Source organism: Colias philodice, chromosome 11 (assembly GCF_061535455.1).
Source record: "Colias philodice isolate Cphi_HAF_F1 chromosome 11, ilColPhil1 Martin Lab GWU primary, whole genome shotgun sequence".
Lineage (NCBI taxonomy): Eukaryota > Metazoa > Arthropoda > Insecta > Lepidoptera > Pieridae > Colias > Colias philodice.
In genome coordinates this window covers 4,463,115-4,476,658 of record NC_143096.1, presented here as the reverse complement: position 1 = coordinate 4,476,658, position 13,544 = coordinate 4,463,115, and the positions used below count along the sequence as shown (strand labels likewise).

General features: G+C 31.2%; 3 protein-coding genes across 6 annotated transcripts; 2 read left to right on the top strand and 1 right to left on the bottom strand.

Annotated features, from left to right (window-relative positions):
- Positions 1-237: 237 nt before the first annotated feature.
- Positions 238-1,152, top strand: sun (ATP synthase subunit epsilon stunted). Of its 2 annotated transcripts, XM_089700617.1 has the most exons (4): positions 238-401; positions 488-618; positions 740-762; positions 1,053-1,152. In XM_089700617.1, exons 1-3 carry the CDS (start codon positions 373-375, stop codon positions 751-753), a joined length of 174 nt encoding a protein of 57 aa, XP_089556743.1. In that variant the 5' UTR covers positions 238-372; the 3' UTR covers positions 754-762; positions 1,053-1,152. The 2 variants fall into 2 exon arrangements, with proteins under 2 accessions (XP_089556743.1, XP_089556742.1); XM_089700616.1 differs by lacking the exon at positions 740-762 and having other exon boundaries at positions 239-401.
- Positions 1,153-1,606: 454 nt separating this feature from the next.
- Positions 1,607-3,165, bottom strand: LOC149484525 (tRNA N6-adenosine threonylcarbamoyltransferase, mitochondrial-like). The gene is made up of 2 exons (XM_089700611.1): positions 2,960-3,165; positions 1,607-2,687 (listed from the first exon to the last, which is right to left on the bottom strand). The coding sequence occupies exon 2, from the start codon at positions 2,537-2,539 to the stop codon at positions 1,610-1,612; it is 930 nt and encodes a 309-aa protein (XP_089556737.1). The 5' UTR covers positions 2,540-2,687; positions 2,960-3,165; the 3' UTR covers positions 1,607-1,609.
- A 1,394-nt stretch (positions 3,166-4,559) lies between these two features.
- On the top strand, positions 4,560-13,480 carry LOC149484524 (1-acyl-sn-glycerol-3-phosphate acyltransferase gamma-like). 3 transcript variants are annotated; one of them, XM_089700612.1, is made up of 8 exons: positions 4,560-4,628; positions 5,099-5,313; positions 5,402-5,574; positions 8,680-8,841; positions 8,915-9,115; positions 10,702-10,839; positions 11,613-11,832; positions 12,049-13,480. In XM_089700612.1, the coding sequence occupies exons 2-8, from the start codon at positions 5,133-5,135 to the stop codon at positions 12,123-12,125; spliced, it is 1,152 nt and encodes a 383-aa protein (XP_089556738.1). In that variant the 5' UTR covers positions 4,560-4,628; positions 5,099-5,132; the 3' UTR covers positions 12,126-13,480. The 3 variants fall into 3 exon arrangements, with proteins under 3 accessions (XP_089556738.1, XP_089556740.1, XP_089556739.1); XM_089700614.1 differs by having other exon boundaries at positions 4,562-4,598; XM_089700613.1 differs by lacking the exon at positions 4,560-4,628 and adding an exon at positions 4,655-4,846.
- The last annotated feature ends 64 nt before the right edge of the window (positions 13,481-13,544 follow it).

The window sequence follows — 13,544 nt, the reverse complement described above, 5'->3', positions numbered from 1 at the left end:
TGGGCTTATGGCTATGAGTTATGACCACGGCCACGCTATGACCAATGACTTTGGTAATTTTGCAATAATTTCACATGTTCTAAGAAATCATCTTGTTATAATGAAGATCGCACCTACATAGTTCTATTCCTCATTCATCTTACATCATAAATCACGAACAACAATCTTTTACGAGTGAATGGCAACTTTAGAATTTTATAATCTGGGAATATTTTCATATTTTATCTCGGAGTATTTTATATATTCTGTACATCACATCTGTTACATCATAGCGAGGATTCTTTTTTCAAGATTTTAATTTCGGAATCTTTAGACCTCGCTGGTTATCTACTGTACATAATTTATCGCTAAATAAAGTAAGAAAACTTTAAAATGAGTGCCTGGAGACAAGCGGGTTTAAAGTAAGGGTTATTACATGGTTTTAGTAGCGTTTCATTAGTGGAGTTTTGAGAAATACCATACAATATAATCAAACCTTAATTTTTAGTTACATAAACTACTCAAACATTGCCGCTCAGATCTTGAGGAGATCTCTGAAGCCGCAACTCCGAACGGAGGCATTGCGTCGCGATGAATCCCACGTTCGTATAACACCCTGGGCTAATGGCAAACCAGCTCGTAAGTTTATTTTCATAAATAAAAATGAAAATCTATATGTTGAAAGGAATATTTTCAATTCGCAATAAGTATTCCAACCTTCTTTTGATAGCAATTGCTAAAATTTATTCTTGACTTTCAGATGAGAAAGACTAAACTTCAGGTGTAAGTTAGGCTGTTAACCCGTGTGTTTCGTCAATCTTGTGCCATATATTAGCATGTATTTAATTTTTAGTTTAGGCTGTTCCTTACTAAAACGTGTGATTTTATTTTTGTTTAAATGTATGATAATCTTATGTAAAACATTATAACATTCAAATAAAATATGCCCATGTGATACTGTCTTGACAAAACCGATGATTGATGACTAACAAGTTTTTGTCTTGTTTAACAAAGTGTGCAACATAATACACAATTATTTAAATATAAATTAATATACACATTTTATTTTTCAGATCTTCAAAATGCTGCGGCTAAGTAGACTGAAGAAGGATGAAATTTTGCAATTATATTTTAGTCATATTTAAATAAATCTTGGTTTCAAATGTTACTCTATATTGTTGTTGTTATTTTAATTATATTGATTTACTAGCTGTTGCCCGCAGCTTCGCTTGCGCGGAAAAGATAAATTTTCATGGTATAAGTTTTCATCCCCTATTTTACCCCTTTAGGGGATGAATTTTCTAAAATCCTTTCTTAGGGGACGCCTACGTTATGACATCTACCTGTATGCCAAATTTCAGCCCGATACGTCCAGTGGTTTGGACTGTGCGTTGATAGATCACTATATCAGTCACCTTTGAGTTTTATATATATAGAAGATTCCTGATAATGTAAAGTTAAACTGTTGGTAAAAGCCTTTAAGGTATATATTTTTTAACTCTTCTTATTCCTCACTCTCATTGTATGTTATAAACAAAATGAGATAGGGCAGGGGAACAGAAGAAACAAAATAGAAACAGGAACATAAAAATGAAATGGGCACATACATAAAGACTCCTAATATGTATTTCTAAACATTTTTTAATCTAGTGGATTTTACATGTATGTTAGCATTTACAACATTATTCTTAATATTAATACCTAAAGGTGCAACGGGGTCAATTTCATTGAGAGTAAAATTGGTAGGAGTATATCCTGTTTTTAGTTTTTCTATGCCATTCCAGGCTATCATAATACCATTATCTGTACACAACCTAGGGGGTGGTCGAAATATATTACAGCCAATACTCCGCAATGATTCTAAACATTCAAAAATAAAATTATTACAAGCAACACCACCAGATACCACAATGCTTTTATTTGCTTTAGGTAGATAATTATGGTTTTCACAGAATTGCACAGCTCTTTCTGTTCTATGTACCAAATGCCTTGCAATTGCCATCTGAAACCCAGCACATAAGTCATTCACTTCTGGTATAATTTCATCACCTTGAATGCAATGCTCAGACTCTTTATTCAATAAATGCCTTATGAAAGCGTCTTTCAATCCACTGAAACTAAAATTACAGTCCCGAATTTTATATAGAGGTAGTGGGAAAGAAAATAAATCTTTATTCATTGATTTTTGAGCAGCTAATTCTACAGCTCTACCACCAGCCAGTTGGGAGTATTCAGGTATATTTCTTAATTTCATTCTCCTTGCCACTTTATCTAATACTTCACCAGGAGCATTATCCAGGGTTTCACCAAGTAATAGAAAATCATCCACACCTCTCACTAAAGTTAATAAGCAATGTCCACCTGATATTAATAATGCCAGAAATGGAAAATCTATATTGTGACACATTCGAGCAGCTAATGCATGCGCTTCCATGTGATGGATTGGTATAATAGGTTTTTGATGAGACTTGGACAGGTGCATAGCAAATTTAACACCTATTTGTAGACTGAACAGCAATCCTGGCTTAACTGTCACTGCTATTGCATCAATATCTTTCATACTAAGCTGAGCTTTGCCAAGTGTCTCTTTTACTGCCAATTCTATATTGTCACGATGCAAATCTCTAGCAATTAAAGGATTCACACCACCATATCTAAGATGAGTCACATTTTGAGAAAATAAAGTTTCTCCTAGTATTCGGCCACTACTGTTGATAATTGCACATCCAGTATCATCACATGATGTTTCTATGCCAATAACTATATTCTCAGAATGACTACAAAATTTAAAGAACGGAATGTGAACAAGAGAATTTCGCCTAAATTTTATCTTACTATAACTTAAGCCAAAAAATCGCATTATAATATTCTTTTATATTATATACTTAGATGAATGAAATTATAGTTAAGCCTACTTGTTTCAGTCAGACTTACAGCAGCCCATTTGAAATACTGATAATGATGAAGGTTTGATGTTTACCTTAACGATTTTATTCTTATAGGTTATCCAAATGTCGGATTTAGATTAATCTAACTTCATTCTTTATTAAAAAAGCTTGCAGCAAGCACAGGCAACAACTATTTCAATGTTCATCTGAGGTTTATCGGTCATCCATCAATAAAAACATTTAGTAGGTAGGTAACATGTACTACAAAACAAAGTTTTATAGAAAAACTTGTAGATATTTCTTTTATTTATCTTTGCAATACCTAAGGACAATATTATAAATTTACAAATTTTTTTAAAAACAAAAATAGGAACGTGTTTATTGACAAATGACAATTACTATTTTGACATCGAACGAAGGTTTTTTGAAGCTTCTTGGCTTTTTGCCAGTGTCGATAAAAACATAAAGTTAAAAACCACAGAGTAAAAAAATGTAACTAATCTGTGTAACTCAATAAGAAAAAAGATTTCAAATTAATTCACATACAAAGCAGTAATGGTTTAGTGGTAGGACTTCAGACATATCGGTCGTGGCCGAGGGTTCTAAATTAGTCAATCGCGCAGGAAATAAATTGATTTTTAAATATATCTGCGCCATAGAAATCTAAATAACAAGACACATAGAAGTGCTAAAATGTCATAATTCGTATGAAAACCGCTGTCGCCAAAATCAACACATTCAAACCGAAAGCTAAACAGTACACACAAGTAAACTATGCCTTTTATTGGACAGCTTGATTTTAGTGAAAACTAACTTAACTATTAAATTAAGCTTTTGAATATGTATCCTAACGCACGAATTTACGGTTTATTTTAGAATAACATCCCTAAGTATATGAGACTTTTTGCTCCAATACGAACAAACGTGATAATAAGAATGGTCGACTGTGTCATTCATTGTTATTTCGATTACTATGGTGACGCTCGTAATACTTGTAAATATTCTATAATTTTAAGGAAAAACGGCATTATTTCTAAAAAAAAATATTTTCCGATGAAATATTATTCCTTTATAAGTATAATTACAACTTGTGGAAGAATTTCCGCAATGGGAATTGCTGAAACACACCATGTATACACTCATACGTCTCCAGAGCAACTGAACAGTGACGAATGCACTGGTGTTGTGCAAATCACCTGAGTGGCGACAAGGTCACGCACGCTTACGACTTCTAGTGTCTTGTTATTTAGATTTCTATGATCTGCGCACTTGGATAACGTCATCACTGCTCAAACGGTGGATGAAAACATAAACCTTAAATGTCTTAGATCAAAAACATATTATATAGCAACCGCAATCCGTACTTGGCCAGCGTAGCGGATCATGTCCTGAAACCTGATAGAGCCTGGCTTATTAGCGGTAGCGACGGCTCGAGCAGTCCGTGTACGGCAGTGAATGAATGTCCATAGTTCACATGATTTTATATGTCATTGATTGAATAATTACACATTAAGTTGCCTGGAAGAGATCACCCTTAGGTGATAAGGCCGCCTTCTGTGCTGGACTATATAAAGTTTTATAATTAAATTATTAAAAAATAACTATTATGGTAACTCTAAATCAGATTTAAATTTAATATTCAATAGTGGTAACATTGACCACGGCTAATCATTTCAAATCATTTCATTACAGTGACAGTGTCTATCAGTGCCCTCTGTGGTTTTCGTTTTTGTAAAATTAACATTGAAATTAAATGTTGAGGTATTAAATTTATGCAAAGATACTAAAATTAAAATAATAAATTTAATTTGTCTATAATGTAACGTTATCAAATGTTAAAACTTTCAAGCATATTAAACAAATATATATCTAATATTACCATAAATTACTAATTTGAATCTCGCCGAATACATTTAAGTTATTATAAAATATAGTGCGTGGAGTGTTATAATTATTGTATCTTATATTTTATTTAATAGGTATGGCTAACACTTTGCTGATATTCTTCGTGGTATTAGGTTTATCGGCGTGAAGTATTTTTTGTCATATAAATAGATAGTGATTTACCTACTTTTGAACTTTATTTTTATAATAAAATTTGACTTTCATTTAGTAATGGTTTAGATGTATTACTTTAAATAAGTATTCTTGAATGAATTATATTATTATGTTCATCTTATTGTATGCTAATTGTTATGTCATTAGAATAAATATTCATTAATTATTTTAAGGATTACATGACCACAAAAGGAAGCTGACGCAAAAATGTATTTGTTAAGTGTGTTGAAGCAATCAACACTTGTTCATTTATGTTTTGCTATATCCTACTTCACTTCAGGATTACTGCTTAATTTCATTCAAGCTATATTATACTTTGGACTTCGCCCCTTTAATAAATCTTTGTATAGAAAAATTAATTACTACTTGTCATACTCTTTTGCATGCCGTAAGTATATTTGTATCTGTATGTAAATTTAAATTTATTTAATGTACATAGCATTATGAATTATATTAATATATTATTATGTTTTTAGAATTAGTGTTCATGTCAGAATGGTGGGCTGGAACGAAAATGTCAATTTACGTTAAAAAAGATGAATATGATAAATACTATGGCAAAGAGCATGGATATCTTATAATGAATCACAGCTATGAAATAGACTGGCTTATGGGATGGCACTTTTGTGACGGCATCAAAGTATTAGGAGTAAGTATAATTTAATTAATGTTTATTTTTTGACGTGACAACGTCTTATAATTCGATAGAGCCGGCTGCATGCACGGAAAAACATGACTCATGCAGCGTTACCTCGCTCTGAGGCGTTCCATGTAAGGCCTGAAGTGCAAGCGAGAGCGCGGAACGAGCGACAAAGAAGCACAATCGGATGTTGTCACGTTCAACTATCGCCAGTAAACCAACTTTACAGACAACCAATTTTTTTAATTTATCGTAGTCCTTACTAGTATTTTATTTAATCATAGTTTACAAGTTTGATCACGAAAAATTGTGCCTAGATAGTCTTCCAAATATAGTTTAATTCTGTTGCTTATTCTCAACATTATCATCCTACATATTTACCATGGACTAATAGAATCTAAAGTAATTGAGTAATTAGTCTATGATATTTACCAAAGATTTGGTTGGCTAGTCTCAATCAAGATTGGTCATTGTTGTCAATATTTAGTAAATTGACGAAAATTGGTTAGAAATGAATAATAATATTTTGCTTTTTTATTAATTTTAATCATTTTGACTTTGATTTATCATTGATATTCTATTCATTTGTGATTAAAGGACTTATCTTTGATAATATTTACTGATGTAATATTTTGATAATTGTATGTGTGTTGTCTTACAAAGTATTATTACATCCTCTTATTATTTCTGTATGCTTTTTTGAATTGTAAATTTTAATGTTAAAGTTAAAACTATTGTCATATAAAACACATGCAGGAATTGTAAAATTTCTAGCAGCCAGATAATGATAATAGTTTTGTGCCTTACCTCAGCAAAAAACAACCTACTCAAGCTTTTTTGTGATTGTTACACAATAACACTCATGGTCTATAGATTTTTTTGTCAAGATTTTGAAAGATGAGAGATTGTAGTTAAGTATTTGTGATAACATTGAATTTAAAATTAAAATTTAACTCACAAGAGTTAAGCCTTGTCAAATAAGGTATGTTTTTTTTTCTAGCGGGCATGTGATAGTATATAGTAGTTAGTAGGGAGATGATAGTACTTGAAGGACTAAACATATTTCATAATAATATGTAAATAATTTTTAATACAAGTTTTTAGGTAAACATTTTTTGGACAACCCAAATACAGATCTTTATGTCAATAACTTAATTTGAATAATAATCTTATTGTTTAATTTAAAGTGACTCATTACTAATTATATTGGATATTATGATGATAATAATATTATCAATTGTTCATTAATTTTATGTATGCAGGTAATTAAGTACATTCGGTGGAGATATTACTCAAAATATGAGTACAGAAATACCCCAACTTACGCTACTCCATTTTACGCGAATTCGGAGTTACGCGATTTTACTTGCTGACCGCCGCGTATCATCCAAATGGGAAATAACGAGTCATTTGACACAAAAATACCATATTATGAAAGTAAACTAAATAATAAATATTATAAAAGATTTTGAATGGAAAATAAGGATATGTGAATTACCAAAGTAACAGTTATTATCATTATTTTATGACTATCGATTTGGCTTTTCGTGTTCCGCTGTTTGAAGATAAGGAGACTTTATGTAAGAAGGATTGTATAATCTAATTAGGTACCAAATAGATTACATGCCCTTGATAAATTCTACCGTGTGTTAATCAATGGTATCGGTCATTTAGAATAGTCACTATGCAATCGTATTCACCGAATAAATAGAACAAATTTAGAAAAAAACGCATGAATTTTTTTTTCTTTGCTAACATCGTTGACGTTCGCTTGTTTTTAGACCAAATGAATATCCCTCGCGGAACGAGCATACTTCTCTCTACGAAACAATTTTCGAACGGAAGTATCTCGATACCAATGATATTCCGAGAGATTAAAAAAAAAACCAATTCATGTGTGAGATTGCACTCCCGTTGGTGAAATTAACATTCATGGAATTGTTATAAGATTATTAATTTTTTTGAATGCCACTTTTTTCTGATTATAAAATCGTCGATGAACCAACCTTCTGATTATAAATCTTCCAGGAAATCTTTTTCAATAATTTCTGCTATTTTCTTAAGTTAAATGCTTTTATTTTTAAAGTGTATTTTCATTTAAAAATAATACAAGCGACTACTTTTAAGTTTTACAGTAGAATGTGTATATCACTATACTATCACGCTATGTAACCAGACCCTAATGCGTTGAAAAAATTATCACAGCATTATCAGTGAAATAAGAATTTAATTAATTATTGTAACTTACATTAATCGTTTACCTCGTTTTGTTTGTTATTATTATGACTTCGATTATATCAATGACTTCTTTATTGCAGACATTAAAAATATAGCAGACGCAACATTTTTCCTTTAAGTAATTAATTACGCCTCATTTTAATAAGAATGCGTTATTTGTTTATAATTAATCAAGCAAAACAGTATTAAATTTATAGTAACTGAGGTTAGTTAAAATCTGCTGATTCTTTCACAGACCTATTTCAGACACTATTCCTACACAATGAAAATGCTACACGTTTACATATTTAGTTCCATTGTAATAGTTTTATGTTGTGAATGCAAATAAATGAACTTTTATTTCTTATTATTGTTTATTCTTCTAATAATTGATATTTTCGGTTGCAAATTCGTAATACTTTTCTATTGGGTTAGATTAATTTTCCAGCATTTTTAAATAAAACTAATACATATTATAAAGCTGAAGAGTTTGTTTGTTTGTTTGAACGCGCTAATCTCGGGAACTACTGGTCCGATTTGAAAAATTCTTTCGGTGTTAGATAGCTCATTTATCGAGGAAGGCTATGGGCTATATATCATCACGCTACGGCCAACAGGAGTGGAGCCACGGGGGTGAAACCGCGCGGAGCAGCTAGTTTTTAAATAAACGTCCTCACAAATAAGGTCCATATCCTTAGACTAAAAGCAATGCATCGTTTTTAAACAAAAGAAAATAAATAAGGACGTCGCACCAAATCACGTACTTAAATCTTGAAAAATTATGAAAATCTTCCTACTAATTAAACACTTTCCTACGGCCTACGGGTCCCTATATACAATTTGCCTGCTGTAATATTATAACGTAAGACATTTTGTTAAATAATAAAATTGTTTCAGAACTGTAAAGCCTACGCTAAAAAGTCCATTCAATACATGCCACCAATCGGTTGGATGTGGAAATTTTCCGAGTTCGTATTTTTAGAACGATCGTACGAAAAAGATAAGGAAATTATTAAACAACAGATTGCGAAAATTTGTGAATATCCAGATCCAGTATGGGTGAGAATTTACAAATGAATATTATGTGTATTTTAAAATAAAAAAAAATGGTATTAATAATCACTTTTTTCAGCTATTATTGACGCCCGAAGGTACCCGTTTTACGGAGAAAAAACATGAAGCTTCATTGAAGTTTGCCAAGGAAAAGAATTTACCACTCCTCAAGCATCATCTAACACCCCGTACAAGAGGTTTCACGACCAGCTTACAGCATTTCCGCGGAAAAATACCAGTTATTTATAATATTCAATTGGCCTTCGAGAAAGATAGCAAGGTACGACGTGTTTTAATTTAATAATGATTTAAATGCATACAAAAAATTGTGTTCTCGAATCATGATGTACATCGTTCGAAAATTAGTCGTATATTTGCATTTTAAATTTATTAAATGAGTAATGAGGCCTTCACACGTTAAAAAATGCAGGATGCATTTATAATAATATCAATACATAATTACGATATCACACGATAATTATCATACTCGTTACTAAGCAAATGATTTTTACACATTTCCAATAATAGTTTTTATTATAAGTAAGTAGGTATATTAATATAAGTATAATGATAAAACTTAATAGTATATCTATATTCTATGCTACGATCTTAGATTATGGATTGGTCTCCGCGCGCGCGCTACGACTAGATGCCGCTTGCGTACTTGAAAAATGCGGCAACTTTTAGTACGCCGAATTCGGCGTACCCGAGCCAGTCGTGTCACAAGGCATTGTGTGGAGAGGGCATACCGATAGTTTTTGAAGATTTTGGACAAAACCCGAAGTAAAATGCCTGTTTGTGCCATAAAACTGTGTAAAAAAAATATAACAAAAAATAAGTGAGACACTGGGATCACGTACGATCAGGACTAATCGTATTATCCGAAATTTCACCTGTACTTTAAAAATGTTGTTTACGAAAATACGACGCCATTCAGTGTTGCCGTACTGCATATCCCAAAAAATACACATGGTTAAGGAAATCTTTTAGCAATAATTTGAACTTATTCATAATGTTTTTTTCAATACTATTACTAACGCATATATAAAAAAGGATAATTATAACAATAATTTATTTCTGTTTAACCATGTTTAACTGACTCATATGTTATTTTTTTTATTACCGCTTTTTACTTTTAAGTTTTAAACAACCTTTGTGGCATCGCAAGTGGATTTGAGTCGCATGTTCATGGGTTCGATTCCCGGCAAGGCCAAGATGAAAAAAAAATATTTTTCAAACTTCAGCCCATTACCCATTTATGAGGTAAAATTTATGTAGCTGGCAGTACAATCCTTCACACACACTAGCGTCCTTACAAATTGCCTTACACACACTACAGAAATGAGTTGCCGCACTCATGGAGCTATTGTTTTTAGGTGAGGCGGTATCTAGTCGTAGCGCGCGCGCGGAGACCAATCCTTAATCTATGGCTACGATAAATAAGTGCGTGTAAACAACGAATGATACATTCGTAGCAAGGTGATATTCACTTTATTGTAATTGACGCTTCTCAATTATTCTGGTCATGAGAGTTATAATATAGGAAATAGAACGTTGACAACCTAATTGGTTGACAACAAACGATGACACGTCTTTATAATCTTTATATGCACTCTATAATCTGTACTGTTATATCATAAGCCCGAAGCCGATGTGCTTCTTTATCTTTAGGGTTTAAACTTTAAAGTAATAGAGGACGGCTTATGAAAGATATAATCAGCGGACGAATAAATGATTCAAATTACGCAGGAAAAACTGCATCACGTCTTATCTGCGTGCCATGAGACCAAAGTCGCGGGAGAAACTTATTTTGAATTTACACATAAATTATGATTAATGTGCTATTTATTCTTACTTTTCTAATAGGTTCCGCCTACATTGATGAGTATGTTGTATGGAAAACCGGTGCATGCACATCTGTATATTGAACGAATACCGGTTGAGAAAATTCCCGAGGGTGAGGCAGAGGGTGCAAAATGGTTACACGATCTCTTCGTCGTAAAGGTATGATAGCATATTTCTATTTCTTTTAATCTATCTTTAGAAAAAAAACTTTAAAATGCGTACATTTAGTTATCAGGATGTGGGTGATTAAAGAGCAATTTGCGTCAAAAATGTACCTACTTGAGTTTTTCAAATACAAGTAAATAAATGTATAAGTTATATAATTGAAAGATTTGAAATTCAATATTTTGTAACTTAAGTACGTTTAAAGAATACGATAGGTGTGTCATGATCATGCCGCGACCGTGTCGTGTTGTGCACTAAAAAAATGCAGGTTCTTTATTGTTTGAAAAATAATAAACACACAACTTGTTAGTTAATTCTACTAAAATTATAAATGCGAAAGTTTGTATGTTTGTTCGTGAAATTTGGTACACACATAGAGGGTAACTCATAAGAGGATAGTTTTTATCCCGAAAATCCAACGGGAACGAGAACTGTGGTGGACAAAAAGCTAGTAAATAATCATTGAGATAATACGTATGGAGGAGACACCACGAACAAAATCTGTGCGCCATTTTTTTGCTCTAAGTAACTAAAAAAATTATTATCTAGTTAGGTACTTACCGATAAAAGTTATTCCTTTGCACTTTTCCGTATTATTTGTGCAATATCGTAACACACACGAAGGCATATTTGATGCGTTTCACTTTAAAACAAATAAAAAATGAGCGTGCAGTTACGCCATATGGCGTATGTTGAGCGGAACATAAGTGATGTAGGCGGTGTCGTCTCCATATGTATATCTCAATGTAAATAATATGATTTTTCAGGACAAAATGATGGAATCGTTCATGAACACGGGCGACTTCTTCCAAGAGTCTGGTGTGGAGAGAGTGGAGCCGTTCTACAGACCTCGTCGTGTGTATTCGTTACTAAATACCGTGGGGTGGGCGATCGTCACACTAACGCCTATGTTGTATTACCTCATGGGACTTCTTTTTAGCGGCCGATTGATATATTTATCCATTGGAGGCGCTATTATCGCTGCTTGTGAGTATTAAAAAATTTAATAAATATTTTTTTTAAATTAAATTACATTTTTTAGAGATTTTTTAATTGGAATAAATAAAGTAAGTATGTTTATTATGGACACATACATTTTTCATTGAAGTTAAGTTGTACTTAAAATAATTTGAATGAATGGTGATTTTGCGATAAAAAATATTTCAAGGCGGTGTTTTAACATTTTTTTATTTTATTTTTCAGTCTATGTTTTGCTTCAAAAGTCGATCGGAATGTCTCAGATCAGCCATGGGTCTTCATATGGGACAGAAAAGAAGTAACGTTATTAAAATGTAGACCAAGTAAACTATTTTTTATACCTACTTAAAAATTGACAAAAGTACATGCCTAGCATACATGATACTTGAATATGTCTATTTATTTTAGTGATTGTTGAATATTTGTTTTATATTTATTCTTTACAACACTTTATGTTAAAAATAGTTAAATTTGAAACCCAAAAGGAAATTATTAAATTTTGTACCTAGCTGTTCAATTGATTAGGATTCAAATTCTATTTTCACACTCAGTAAGTAAGTACTGCACAAACTGAACAAAATTTTGAAATGTTGTATTCTAATATATTTTTTCACAGCAAATTTTTAATACAAATCCTTGAATATTATAAGAAAAGTCCTTTATTTTACAAATGTTGCGTATTTTATAATCTTGTAGGTAGCATTGATGTATTTTTTGTCTTCATAATAATAACCACTAGGAAAATATAACGGTAGGTTCAATATAGTACATATACATAACTTTTTCAAGGAAAGTTTTTTTATAGAAAATTCATCACAAATGGAAAAAGCTCAAATAATAACAGGATTTTTAAATATCTTTTTGCTTGTTTAATTTTATATAGATGTAACCTATTTTTATGGACTGTGTGTAAATGTGACTAATTCTTTATAATACTACAAATATATACTGATGAGTGCCGTTTTTAAATGTTTATATTCATCTTTAAGTAATTCACTTGATAAAAAAATGGGTTGACAGACAGTATTTATATTTAAGTGTGTGTGTGAAACCTATAAAAATGGCATTATGGTACTGGTATTAATTAATATTGTAAACTCTGCCCACATACAAGACAAAATATATATTTTTTGTGTAAAATGTATGTTAAAGTTAGTATAACTCTGGTGGTTTGAATTGTTTAATAATTTCTATTTGTGTAACATATGGCTTAATCCTATGCATTATTATAAGATTATACTCAATATTTTACAGTAAGATAAATATGTAATTTAGCACAAAATAAACATTACATATGTGCAACTTTTTTTAAACTTTTTGTGATTTCTCTCGTATTTTTAGATATTGTTTTTTTTTTATTTTTGGTTCTTAAATAAATACCAATTGGAATTTTTTTTGTGATTACATGTTAAAAATGTATGAAGGATTTACATGTTGAAACTGAAGTTAATAGTGTAAAAAAATTGATGATTTTCTGGAGAAATACTATGTACTAGTATATGTTATTTATTAGGTGGTCAAACTCCAGAAAATTATTTGCTTGTAATGTCAGAGTTAAGTAATCGATACTGTATAATATTTGTGTAAACTTGTTTTGCAATTATTGTTGATGTAGTCATTTTTACTAAAACCTTTCCAAATAATAATTTGTTTTATTTCTTACCTAAATTAATAAAATGGCAGTAGAAAATGATAAAATATCTGAACTATTTATTGATATC

Bases quoted from the DNA above. Each gene is read 5' to 3' on its own strand.
- sun (XM_089700616.1), top strand. From the start codon at position 373: ATGAGTGCCTGGAGACAAGCGGGTTTAAA. The intron at 402-487 runs GTAAGGGTTATT...CTTAATTTTTAG, and splicing joins TGGAGACAAGCGGGTTTAAA to TTACATAAACTACTCAAACA. The intron at 619-1,052 runs GTAAGTTTATTT...TTTATTTTTCAG, and splicing joins GGCTAATGGCAAACCAGCTC to ATCTTCAAAATGCTGCGGCT.
- LOC149484524 (XM_089700612.1), top strand. From the start codon at position 5,133: ATGTATTTGTTAAGTGTGTTGAAGCAATCAACACTTGTTCATTTATGT. The intron at 8,842-8,914 runs GTGAGAATTTAC...CACTTTTTTCAG, and splicing joins AATATCCAGATCCAGTATGG to CTATTATTGACGCCCGAAGG. The intron at 9,116-10,701 runs GTACGACGTGTT...CTTTTCTAATAG, and splicing joins CCTTCGAGAAAGATAGCAAG to GTTCCGCCTACATTGATGAG.
- LOC149484525 (XM_089700611.1), bottom strand. From the start codon at position 2,539: ATGAAAGATATTGATGCAATAGCAGTGACAGTTAAGCCAGGATTGCTG.